Source organism: Genypterus blacodes, unplaced genomic scaffold (assembly GCF_046128005.1).
Source record: "Genypterus blacodes isolate CSIRO-AG114 ecotype Tasmania unplaced genomic scaffold, CSIRO-AGI_Gbla_v1 ptg000062l_1, whole genome shotgun sequence".
NCBI classification, from domain to species: domain Eukaryota; kingdom Metazoa; phylum Chordata; class Actinopteri; order Ophidiiformes; family Ophidiidae; genus Genypterus; species Genypterus blacodes.
The window spans coordinates 1,857,172-1,869,814 of record NW_027466874.1 but is presented as its reverse complement, the minus strand read 5'-3'; the positions used below and the strand labels follow the sequence as shown (position 1 = coordinate 1,869,814).

The window sequence follows — 12,643 nt, the reverse complement described above, 5'->3', positions numbered from 1 at the left end:
CACTTATATACAGACCAGAGTCCCAGAAAACACCACATTTCTTTCATCTATCCAAATACAGAACAGAAAGTTAGAGGGGGAAAAACTCCAAAATCTTTTAATTTTCATCCATCGGTTTCGAAAAAATGGTCTCACTTCTTTTTTTTGCAATTTGTTTTTATTGAAGCAAACATTGTACATGACATTGTGCATACAGTTGTAGGATATTTTGGAGATCAGTCTTTATATAGAAAGAAGGGAAAGAGGAGAGAGAGAGATAGAGAGAAGGAAGGAAGGTTGTATTATCGCTACTATTGTTGTTAAACTTTATACATAGACCCTGAGGTAGAGTACAAGTAGATTGGAATTGCAATGATGTCATGTCAAAATAGTCTCACTTCAAGTTTTGTGAAGAGACACTGTTGAGATAATACCACAAAAAGTGTTAACCAGTCTGTGTGGACGTCTGGTCACCTAAATGTTTGTCCCACAATCCTCTGTCCCCAATCAGAAGCATAATGTGTGTGTGTGTGTGTGTGTGTGTGTGTGTGTGTGTGTGTGTGTGTGTGTGTGTGTGTGTGTGTGTGTGTGTGTGTGTGTGTGTGTGTGTGTGCATTTCAGCAAAAACAGTATAGAAAATTCCCATCCTCGCAGGCAGGACAGACATTGCTACGTCTGTGCTGTTGAGTGAGTCTCTGACACGCTGTGTTTGGGTTGGAAAGTTTGACTGTCTCAGTTTTCTCTTCAAATAAATCAGCTTGATCTCTTATCTCTGAGATTCTGAAGTCGTTGTATAAACCTGTTTTTTATTCGTTGATGCTGTCTTTCATTCTGAAACGTCACAGCGGCACATTTCTGAAACAAACTTGAAAACCATAAATGTGTTGTTGTGTTGTTTTTGAGGCCTGTGTGTGTTTACAGAGAAAAATAATCACACAATGAAATGTGGATTCATACTTTTTCTAGAATTTAATATTTTTTGCCTATAAAATGTGTTTAATATATATATTTTTTTTAACTATTTGAGGCTTTGTTTTATTCTATTCTATGTTATTTTTTGTTTTCTTACCCAACAGATTTTTTTGTTTAACTTGAATTCCAATAGAGGGGAAAAAAAATCATCTTTAATAATAATAAAAAATAAAATATATAACAAATAAGCCAAATTAGCACAATTTGATGTTACATTAAATACATGCATTGCACTCTAAGAATAGTTTCATACAAACTAAGTAAGAAATGATATTTCATCTCTGGCTGGAGACGTGACTGCTTGCTCTTATAAATCATCACCGCTGCAGAACTTGGCACAGCCTTGATATTTCCATGCTTATGTGAAGGAGTATTAGCTTCAGACATGCAACAGAGAATATGCAAACATCACATTAATTATGTAACGTGGCGCAAAACAGCTGTGGGGGGAAAGTGCGGGAAAAGTTCCAGTGAGGGTGAAACCAAAAAGTTCATTTTTTTCCACTTGTTTAAATAATTTAATGGGTTCAAATCAAATCAGCACCATTTTTACAAGCATTTCAACACACTCAAATGTGACAATACATAATAAATAATACATTGTTTCACTTTAAGTTAATTTAGCCATAAATTCCCTAACAATACATTCAAAGTATTTGCTTTGTACAGCAATCGCAAGGCCTATTTTCAGAGTATGCAAGCAGTCTAACATGTGCATTGTGAAACTTTCTATTTCTATAATTCCACTCCAATAATTTAGCACAGAAAATCACAAGTCTTTATATGTTCGTGACACGTCACTGCTGTAAGAACCAAATTCTAAGCCAGTATTTGCATTTCCCCTTTTTCTGCAACATTTGGAAGTCACAATATTGCTCAAACAGCCACTTGCTGCCGCCAGGTATCCTGCCCTGACTGACTTTTTTTGCCGCCATCTCATAGCCTTTATGTTAGTGGTCAGTGTTGGTTTCTGTAGTTAGATGCAGTTTAAATTCCATCTTCTCAAGCATTTTTTGTTTATAATTGAGTGCCACAAGTATCATTTTAGCAGTGACTCAAATTTATTTAAATACATTTACGCTGCATGTTGAACTAATCCCACAGCACTAGCAAGTACCTTCACTGATGGCAAGACAAACGAGACTTAGAGCACTCAAACATGAATAAGTTCTTCTAGTTGTAACACTTTCACGCTTCTACGCTTCTACTTCTACAACATTTTCATCACATACCACAAGCACATATGCATAAATACGGTTATTATTATTATTATGGTCAATGTCTTAATCAGGATAGCACGAGTGCGTTTACACGCATGCGATACTCTGATCTTTGCCTGAACTGCGATGAGCGGAGCGCAGACGTATGTGTGAGTGGAATCAGTCATTGTCTTTACATGTACACACTCAGGAGAGGAAGCACGGCAGGTCTGCAGAATGTTTATGACAATTGTGATTACATGCAAGAGGACCTTTTCCATATAATGGTATATTCCAGGTCTGGCATGTCTACGTCATGTATTTTCAATCTGATGATGTTGTTTACACAACGTTTAACAAATGAGAAATCATCTAATGGACTTAGTCAGATTGGAATCAAAGGTTTTGTTGCGCATGTAAACGTACTGACTGACTATGAATCGTCAATATCGTCAACGACTTGAATCTAAAATCAGTTTTTAAAAACCCCACATCAGTCAAACTGCTGAGACATAAATCTCCCAGCATGCCTCTCTTGCAGAACTAAGTGGCCTCCTGCAGCCACTTTATCAAGAATGACTCTTGATTATTGTCGTCCTTAAGGCTGTCAGATCATTTAGAGGAGACAAACTCTGTGTGGGACAGCTCAGTCTGTGTGCCAGCGGCTCTTAAAGGCTGTACGCTCCTTCACTCTTTTCTGTCTCACACTCACAAACACTCACACGCAGACTAATCGAGTGTGACCGTTGCATCTCACATCCTCTTATCTTTATCTGCACAGGAAACACCTCTGCAACAAAGGGGCGAAGGAGGGCCGCTGCCCGGGTTTGCTGGTGCAGCCTTATAGCAGGAACGAGCGTCAGTTGTCTGGTAATTCATTCATCGTCAACGATGTTCAAGATGCCTACGTACACAAACTTATCATCCAGTGCAAACACCACAGGGTCATTGCCATTATTGCTTTTTGTGTTTATGTTTCTTCCTCTCCTCCTGCCAAGCCCTCAGGTCAGGTGGTTCTCAGTGTGGGGATTGTCCCGGCGTTTTTTGCTTTGGGGTCGACAGTTGACATTGAGATCTAAGCCCATCTGTGCCTGATTCCTCCAGAACGAGCCCAAACATTCCAGTTACGGATTACATGTCCCGACTCCCTTGCTCTCTCTCCTTTTCATCGGCGTTGTCATCCCTTCCCTGCGTCCGCCGAGAGATTTTCCAGAAGAGTTCGGAAAACGTCCGACCGAAGAAATCGTGGGTACGAATCCCTCTCCATCAGTCCGTAAACGATCCTCTGGGCGTCGTCGAAGCAGTGCACGGTGGGACTCGTGACGTTCCTTTTGATCTGCTCCCGGGTGTGATGGTCAATGTTAATCTGGAATGGGATGAGGGGATTTGAACGTTATGAAAATATCCAAAAGGCCATCAAGAATCGTGTCACTTTACTCGATTCTACTCTGTCTGTCTGTGTTGTTCTGTCCTGCCTCAAGGCCCTCACTCTCATCTCTGGAAAGTTCCACTAACAAGCTAGTTTGTATTGGAAACATTGGCTGTTATTTCCCAGTTCTTTTACCGAAATAAGACTTTTCAAACTCGACAACAGTGAGAAAGGGTTTGATAAAATGGAGATTTTTGGCAGAGAGAGATTCTGCGTTATATAATCACTTGAGACAACACTTTCTCTCTCTGTATCTCTCTCTCTCTCTCTCTCTCTCTCTGAGAGTCCGCCTGTGCCCAACATGTATCTCAATTACCTCGGCCTGATGTCACAGCTCATAGGGAAGTGAGTACATGCAAAATCCCCCGCCAGAACCAAGCATTGCGTAACACCATTAAATTTGCATGGATTGAGAAAAATGACCCTCCTAGGTGAAGTAATGAGATTAATCTGCAAAATGCTATCTGGCTTTGGTTAAGGTCTGTTAAGCTTCAGAAAAGGTTCCTTAAAATGATATTATTTGTCTTTTAATTGATCTATACTGAGAATTTAAGTGGACTTGCACTTATTTCTACTCGGTGTGATTCTTAAAACAAGCAAATACGTCACAGCCTCCCTTCCTTTTGTCCTTCCACTGCTTAACTTACAGACAAATCAAGCCCAGTTATCTTGAAAGGAATCCTAATAATCTTGTTTAGTATGTACTCATCATGAAACAGGATCTTGAAACTTTTCTGAATTCCTGTGTGTTCCTGTTCGAGACTCAAAGAGAAGAAGAGAAGTTCCCTTTCTGAGTTACCTCTTTCGGAGATTCCGCTTTGATGAACTGCTCATAAGTTTTCTTGGCCCTGGAGGACATCCTGAACGAGGACTTGATCCTCTTGTAGTCCTCACAGGTGAGCCAGAACTCGATGTTCTCGTCACTGTACTCCGATTTCAGGAAGCTGCGAAAAGTGGCTAGCCCATCTGAGGAGAGCACAGAGAGTACGGCAGGCATGAGGCGAGAGATAAGAACCCCGAATTATCGAAAAACAAACATAATTTAGATTTATTCTCGTTCTCCGGGGAGAAACGATAACCTACATTTAGACTCCAGAAGCCTTTCCAGTGACTGTGACCATTGTTGGAAATCTTCTAAACTTAGCCTGCTGGGAGAGAATGAGAGAATGCAAGTTGGATTACTCAACCAGAATCAATTTTGGGGTAAAATAAAGCCACCAAACACTGAAAGAATGACGCCTCTGTCCGGTGGGCAGAGCGTATCAGATGTACATATCAAATCCATACAAAAATGTCAAGCCATGTTGTCTCTGAGCGCACGGCCAGCCAAAGCAAACACGGTGTCCCAAGTTCATTTGAATCCTCTCATAACTCCATAGATGGACATGATGGGAGCACGCTGGCTATTTTAAAACTGAAATGTATGCAAAACACTGAAATAAGTCTCCTTACCTCTCGCAGCCTGACGAGTGTGAGAACATGCACTGGAGTCGGCACATGAAGTTCTTTCCGCTGTGGGAAGATAAGTAGAACATTAATGGGTAATACCTTAATGCACCCTCCCACACACACACACACACACACACACACACACACACACACACACACACACACATTGGATTTACTCCTTTATAATTAGTTTCAAGTGGAGCGGCGGAAGCATGTTGGGCATTTTGTAATTAGACGGGAGAGCATGAGTGAGTTGTGAAGTTAGATAACGTTATTGAATAAGAAGCTATTTTCAGAGGATACAGTGAAGCATTTGGGATGTCTGTCTGTCTCTATGTGTGTGCGTGTGTATGGATGTATATACCTTCAGATTGTGCCCCTGAAATGTCTGTCCCTGGATTTTTGATCAGCAGCAAAAATTTCATCTCAGCTCCCATTGAACAAATGTCAACAAGCACCAAAGGAACCCTCCACTTCACCCCAACACACTCTCAAAGCAGAACTTCTCACTTACATGTTCTTGTTTCTCCTCCTGTCATCTCTGTCCATGATGCGGCGCTGTGTGTGGACGGGTTTGGCGGTGAGGCTGGGCATTGTTCACGCTCTTGGGCTCTCTGTCCTGGTCATGCTGCAGCTGACACTTGAGTGAGGGTCGCCCCCTCTCTGCCTCACGCCTTTTTATACCCGGAGTTCCTGTTGCTACGGGGCGGCTGGGATACATCAGCAGCTCAGCCCAAGAGAGAGAGGAAGCTCCCCTTTCCCCTCCCCCTCCTCCTCCTCCTCCTCCTCGTGTTTTTCCTCTCCTCCTACCTCGCTGTTAGAAGCAACACATACTCACACAGTGCTGCGTGTATCCCTCCCTCCTCTTGCCGCCTCCCTCCCTCAGTTATATCTCTGTTTCCCCTCCTTTCCTTCCCTCCTTATTCTGATGGGATAATCCAAAGGGAGCGTGTCGCCATCATTTTATTATTAGTCTGGCAGTGCAGATGCAAATGACAGTAACAGTGGCCGTGATAAGCAAATTGTGACCTTTGGCGCTTCTGTTTTGGTGACTCGGGACGAATGTTCAGGCCGTTTGACAAATAGAGAGACGCCTTTTCAATCTCTCTGCCTGATCTTCTTCTCCTCCAGCTTCTTTGCATTTCTGCCTTTGTGAGCAATACGAGGGCGTGACCATGTGAAAGAGAAAGAGGAAATTTGTTGCAACAGCTCAATGAAGCGACAGGAAGTTACAAAGATTGTCATGGTATCATGAATGTTCTCTTGTTTTAGAGTTACTGTCTGTCCAATATGAAACTGTAGATTGAAAAATGTATTTGCTACGTAGAAAATGTTAGTGTTTGAGTTCTATTTATGTTCCAAACCCAAATGTCCTCATAAGGATAGTAGTTTAGGGAAAATGCTCCAAACGTTCAAGGTTAGATTTTGTGGTTTCAGGTTCAGAGAATAGTTTGTTTTTGACGACTTTGGCTTTGAACTATTTCAGCACTCACCCTGCATGCCTGATTTGGCTCATGTGGCTTATCAATCAACCATTGGATGTGTTTACAGAAATGACAAAATGGCAAAACCAGGAAAACAACAATAAGACATTACAACTTGTATTGTCATTGTTTTCTGGTCAGATGCAGGTTTCTGGGGCAACACAACATGTCCTCACAAAGTAGTGTTTTTCAAACAACACAAATAAAAGAAGCACACATTCCTCCATCAAGACTACACAATCTTCCTCTATTCATTTTAAGATAACTCGCATTTGGCTCTGTGTCAAACTACACATTGTGACAATCATGGGACGAATGTTGAAATGTTGGTGGGGATGACGAAGTCAACATTTGTCTTGTCTTGGCCTTTAGTCCAAATTGCTTTGAAAATATTTAAATAAATGTCACAAAAGAAGGCAAAAAGCTACTTTATCAGGGCTGCGTCAACTCTTGAAATTGTGTCTATTTTCTAGCCAATAAATGTAAAGATAGACTTGGAGGTGAAGCAGATTTGAGCAGAAATGTAAGAGTTGTTTTGTTTAGGATTCGGACAGACTGGCGTTCGCAATGTTGCCGTTATATTATTCATAGAATTACAAATAGGATCCATAATACAGCATTACAGTCACATTTGCTGACATGCCAGCTGGGATATCGATTCATTTTACTCGCACAGGACAGTAAAACAGTTGCTGACCCCTGATGTATAGCAGGTACTTATGAAACCTAATAAACTCTGTGATTCCATATGACACCGCACTGCATCTGTCTTCTTACCAACTGCTGCCCTTTGGCTTGACTTCTCTGATGCGGCTTTCCCCATTTTGCCCAAACACGGATAAAAGCACTGAGGTCTAACTGAGAGCCACCACAACACTGTGAACCTAAAGACTCACAGCTAAAGCACACACAGCAGATTAGCCTTTGACATTCAGATCTGTGTTCTGAAGTTCCTCAAGTGTGTCTGTCATGAGTGATACCATGCCATAGAGAGTAACACACCATACATTACTCACTTCCTTTTTGCTGCCATGGCAACGGTACCGGGCTATGAGAAAACACTGACAGATTGTGTGTGAAAAGCAACACACCATGTGATGCAGGAGACCTTGGTCATGTAGCAAGAACATTCACTCTTTACTGTAGCACGTTCGCACTCAGTGACGTTTGTTGTGGACGATGCGACTCAGCAGGATAAACTTTTGTAATTCAGGTTTATCGCGCATTATGTACAGGGATTAAACTGGACCTGTGTTTGAGCCATGTTCTAAGTCTAAATCATAGACAAAAAGGCACATTAGAGAGAAGTATGCTGTTTAACTGTCTGAAGATTAAACAGAATTAGACTCAAATTTCCTCCCCAAAATAAATACATTTCTACTCAATAATATATGATAATTAAATTTAGAAAAAAATTGGTAAAGAAATCTTTTCTGAAAAGTGAAACTGTGCTTTATGCATCAATCTACCAGAGGAGGAGGGTGAAGTTTGATTCAAGAAAACAGTAATTATTATTACTATTACACTAGTTATTGTAATAACATGTTAACAACACGTGTATTATTTGTGAGGACATTCCCACCTATAACAAATATCACTATTTAGTAACTATTTAGGAACCAAGTAGGAGATGCAAATTTCCCCGCAAAAAAAAAACCCCAATGTAAAAATAAAATATTTTCTGATATATTCTTGCAGAGATTATACATACTCAGGATACAAAAGGCCACTCAAATCTAAAACTTCAACTAGTTAAATGCAGTTGAGGTATATCAGTAAGTAAAGCAGTACGTCTCCCATCACTGGCTGTGGGTGATGAGATTATTCCCCTAACAAGGCCTCACATTCAGGCCGATTTGTTCCGCATCAGGTCGTCTGATGACTCCAATCCCCCAGCCTGTGTTGTCCTTTAAAGCCTGTGTTGTCCTTTAAAGCCCTGGGTTATTCTTAGCCGCCCCAATATTCCTTTTTAAGGAACAATTTGCCGGAATAAGGCCATTTACAGAATGGGATCATGGGCAGTTTTATGCTGGTGTGGAGATTCTCTGCAGCTTATTAGAGCAGAAATCAAGTATGAAACTGCAGACAGAATCATTGTCTTTGGCTGAGGGATGGAAACTTTTTGGAATCAAGTCTATCTATTCACCCCCACTTAGTCAGTGTCACAGAAAAGGATAAATATAGAACCTTTGTTCTTTGTGTTTTGACTGCAAAAGAAACAAAAGCACAGAGTGAGTCGAAATGACCACGCTGGTCTGTGGAAATTAACCCCTAAGTCACTGCCAGACCTGCATGCGTCTTGGTGTATTGAACTCACCCTGGAGGTGATTACGTTTGAGTCAAAGAGCCTGATGCGTCAGGCTAGTGCATTGTGATGTCATTTTATCTGAGCGGGATACATTCAGACAGGCATTTCAAGAGCATTTACATAATGTTCCACCTTTTTCCTCCCTTGTGAGGACGTGACGACAATTTAGTGATATTCCCGCCAGATTCTCCCATAGTACAATCTACATTTTACTCACTCAAATCTTCTCGGAGGCCTGCCATGATGGTGTTTTGAGCTCAAAGCACTTAAACGTAAACAGGAAATGTGTCGCTGTCATATGCTTTTAACTAACTTACTTACTTTACTTACTTTCTGACTGATGGATTTGAGCTTTTTGGCTCACAAAGGAAAACCACACACATTTTATTTTGTTGACGAAATTGAATGAAATGGTTTTTAATTTTACAGTTTTTGTTTCAGAGAGGAAATTTGAACATACATACACACACCTGTCATTACTCTGAAGGACCAAAAGGTGAAACAAATACACTTTAGCATTTTATTCCCTTTAAAAAACAGTGAAATTAAAACAGATCTTTAATTTCCATTCAGAGTCCTTATAATAAAACTTTCCTTGTCCTTTCAGTCTACATACCAGCATCCATTTACACCTTCACTGTCCCTAAACTTACTGAGCATTCCAAATGGCACTGTGAGCATTGCGCAATCACCAGAATTACCAACACATCCCAACAGCAGCCGGAACAGTCTTTGTCCCTACATGCCCGTCCTCACTCCTGTCTCACTCATTTCCCTGTGGGTTTGATCTGCATTTAATTATTATAGTAAAGAGGAAGGTTTGGGTTTTGGAGAAGGAGAAGGGGAACTCTTTGTGAAATCTCTGCTGCCTTTGTTGATTATTAAATAGACATGACCAAAGGCTTAAGTGGAAGTGATCAAAAACCAAAGCGTCATTTTGTTTGTCGCTCTGTCTGACAACTCGTACTGTCACAGACACGTGGCCTAAATTGTCGGCGATGGTTAAGTTCTGATTTTAGATGGGATGATGGATCAAGACTGAGGGCAAGACTGAAAGACACAAAAACAGGCCAAAGGTGGAGATAAAAGCAGAGGTGGTGTGTCCCCCCCCTCTCTCTCCCTCTCCCTCTCTCTCTCTCTCTCTCTCTCTCTCTCTCTCTCTCTCTCTCTCTCTCTCTCTCTCTCTCTCTCTCTCTCTCGAAGCTAAAGGTACCACAGTGTCCTGGTCTTGTGTTCTAGACTTCTGTAGGCGTCTGAGCACAAGAACCTGGACCAGGAGTCTCTTTCCATCAACAGGTAAACTTGTTTCTGAGCCTCGTCAAAGCAGCTCAGGCTGGGTTTCTCCAAGGACTTCCTGATCTTCTCTCGGACATGGTGGTCCACGTTGATCTGTGGGATCACACAGGGAACATAGATGAGACACATTCAGAAAGGGTTTGATCGTATTCTGACGTGGCAGTTAGTTTGTGGTGTGAAAAGGATCCAAAGTTCTGAAGCAATTGTAACAGATATTTATTGATTCATGGATTAAGGGTTACCCAGAGCAAATCAAATGGATGCTGTGGAGAGAATCAAACTAAAAGTAGATATAGAACACGGCTTTAGATTAACATGATAACCTGTTTTGATGAAGTTGCTACCATACTTCAACATTTCTGACCAAAGAGTGAGGAGAAGGTTCTTACTTTGTTTACACTCTTGATACTCTTTTCCATAGCTGTAAAGTCAATCCAGGATCACTGAGACGATGTTGAACTTGACCGTCTCCTGCACCTCATTACCTCCAATTCTAGTACACTAAATGCTAAAACCTGACAGCAGGTTTACTGCTGGTGTCGGCTCTGACAGCCTGACAGACTGACTGACCTCTCTGCAGGCTGTGGGACGGATAAACTCCTGGTAGATCTCCTGTGCTTTCCAGCAGAGGTCATCCAGTGAGGCGGTCGCCCTGAAGTCCTCACAAGCCAGCCAGAAATCCATGTTTTCTTCACTGAACTCAGAGAGCAGGAAGGCACGGAATGCTGACAAATAGGCTGCAGAGAGAAAGTGTGGATGTATACACTTCTGACATATTTAGCTACGCATTCTGAAGTACAAGTATATGTTCACACTATTTTAATGTCAACAATATTTCTTACTTTTATCACTCAATAACTTTTCCAGAGTTGGGTGATGTTTTCGACCAGTGATGGAACTGTAATCAAGAGAGAATAAACTGTTAATTTTCAGTCCCATGCACTGTGTGTGTTTGTGTGTGTGTGTTTGTGTGTGTGTGATATACCTGAGCTGTGAGGAATATGTCTCATCGTTTGTTTGATGTACCCTGATGCATTGGATGTCCTTTCTACGCCTCTTTCGACTCAGAATATCAAACCTGTGAAACAGACGCTGCTGAAATATGAATGTTTTAAACATTTGAATGGTAATGAAATATTCATGGTCATGTCTGGCTGTTGCCGGATAGATTTGCCTTTTTTTTTCATTTTTCTCCGCTGTTTTTCTCCTTATTGAATTTAGTTGATATGTCTCCCAAAATGCTGCATTTTTTTAACGTTAAACACACAAATTGTTGCTTAAGTAATTTTCGGTTGTTGGAATGTCTAAAATATTCTGGAAAGTTTTTTCCCTGTCGACTTGCAAATAATTTTACATTTTACATTTTTACACATTTATATAATAATAGATCAAGTATCATTTTGTTGATCAGCTGTTACAGAACACTTTCAGATATAACAACAAAACTGTACGTTGGCAAACACACAATAGTGACCACATAACAAACACCAGCTTCACCCATAAACACCGTCGACATGATCGGAGCCTCACTGTGCACACTGAGACTCACCTTCTGGGCTTTGTCGCATTCTGGATCAAATCCTTAAACTCATAGATCCGGGTCTTTGCAAACAAAAATTTCGGCATGGTAACATCCCTGGATTCACCGTTCAGTCGTAGAGTCTGTAAACCTTACTGATCTGTCTGCGGCAGGAAAGGTGTGATGGTGACGCTGAGGGCCTGCCGGTGCAGGTCACCGAATACCTGCAGGATTCACGTACAGACTGGTGCTGTTTTGACTCACTGTTATTATTGGCACACAGCTGTAAAATTCCAGCTGTGTTACAGTAAATACAACAGCACATGTTACTGACTGTGACTGCTGGGCTGAAAAAAATGTTAATTCCTGTTGTTTTCTGTGTCATTTGCACATTTACACACAGCATGTACGCAAATCATATAATTACACCTGACATTTATACAATGTTAAGTTCTACAAACAGGGCTGCAAAACGTAAAAAGCACAAGTCAGCTCTCTGTAAACTGTATTCATGCACCCGAGAGTCGAGGCTGAGACAGAGAGCAGGAGAAAGAGAGAGCGACAAAGGTATTGTGTAGTCAAAATCTATATTTCCGACCCCCACCATCTTTGCCACCACTGCAAAGTGTTTGACTCCAACAAAATTGATTGAATTTGCAGTGAAATCCAACCGTTCATGTGTACATTAAAGAAACAGCAAGTTTAAAGTGAAGTTAAAGAGACTGTAGAGTAAAGTTGTACTCACTGAGAGCATGTGTGTGTGGGCAGCAAATTATAAAACAGTATATAGAAATATATTCAGTGAGCAGGATTTTATTTTGTGTGTAAAATTGCAGTAGTGATTTATTTATAACATGTTGATATTGGAGTTTGTCTTAAAATGTATTTGTGCATCTATCTCCTGGTTCTCATTTTAGTACAACAATGAAAAAACCTTGTAGCTTCACACACACGCGCGCACGCACGCACGCACGCACGCACGCACGCACGCACGCACGCACGCACGCA

General features: G+C 41.1%; 2 protein-coding genes across 2 annotated transcripts; both read right to left on the bottom strand.

Annotated features, from left to right (window-relative positions):
* Nucleotides 1–1,441: 1,441 nt before the first annotated feature.
* LOC143003696 (regulator of G-protein signaling 21-like) lies at nucleotides 1,442–5,755 on the bottom strand. The gene is made up of 5 exons (XM_076154483.1): nucleotides 5,543–5,755; nucleotides 5,032–5,091; nucleotides 4,663–4,727; nucleotides 4,379–4,545; nucleotides 1,442–3,516 (listed from the first exon to the last, which is right to left on the bottom strand). Exons 1-5 carry the CDS (start codon nucleotides 5,620–5,622, stop codon nucleotides 3,328–3,330), a joined length of 561 nt encoding a protein of 186 aa, XP_076010598.1. The 5' UTR covers nucleotides 5,623–5,755; the 3' UTR covers nucleotides 1,442–3,327.
* Nucleotides 5,756–9,266: 3,511 nt separating this feature from the next.
* LOC143003605 (regulator of G-protein signaling 21) lies at nucleotides 9,267–11,867 on the bottom strand. The gene is made up of 5 exons (XM_076154375.1): nucleotides 11,666–11,867; nucleotides 11,102–11,194; nucleotides 10,959–11,014; nucleotides 10,687–10,853; nucleotides 9,267–10,209 (listed from the first exon to the last, which is right to left on the bottom strand). Exons 1-5 carry the CDS (start codon nucleotides 11,740–11,742, stop codon nucleotides 10,024–10,026), a joined length of 579 nt encoding a protein of 192 aa, XP_076010490.1. The 5' UTR covers nucleotides 11,743–11,867; the 3' UTR covers nucleotides 9,267–10,023.
* Between the last annotated feature and the right edge of the window lie 776 nt (nucleotides 11,868–12,643).

Coding starts and splice junctions, on each gene's coding strand:
- LOC143003696 (XM_076154483.1), bottom strand. CDS start 5,622: ATGCCCAGCCTCACCGCCAAACCCGTCCACACACAGCGCCGCATCATG. Junction 4,728..5,031: donor CACTCGTCAGGCTGCGAGAG/GTAAGGAGACTT, acceptor ATTCTCTCCCAG/CAGGCTAAGTTTAGAAGATT. Junction 4,546..4,662: donor AAGGCTTCTGGAGTCTAAAT/GTAGGTTATCGT, acceptor TGCTCTCCTCAG/ATGGGCTAGCCACTTTTCGC.
- LOC143003605 (XM_076154375.1), bottom strand. CDS start 11,742: ATGCCGAAATTTTTGTTTGCAAAGACCCGGATCTATGAGTTTAAGGAT. Junction 11,195..11,665: donor AATGCGACAAAGCCCAGAAG/GTGAGTCTCAGT, acceptor TCTGTTTCACAG/GTTTGATATTCTGAGTCGAA. Junction 10,854..10,958: donor AAAGTTATTGAGTGATAAAA/GTAAGAAATATT, acceptor TTCTCTCTGCAG/CCTATTTGTCAGCATTCCGT.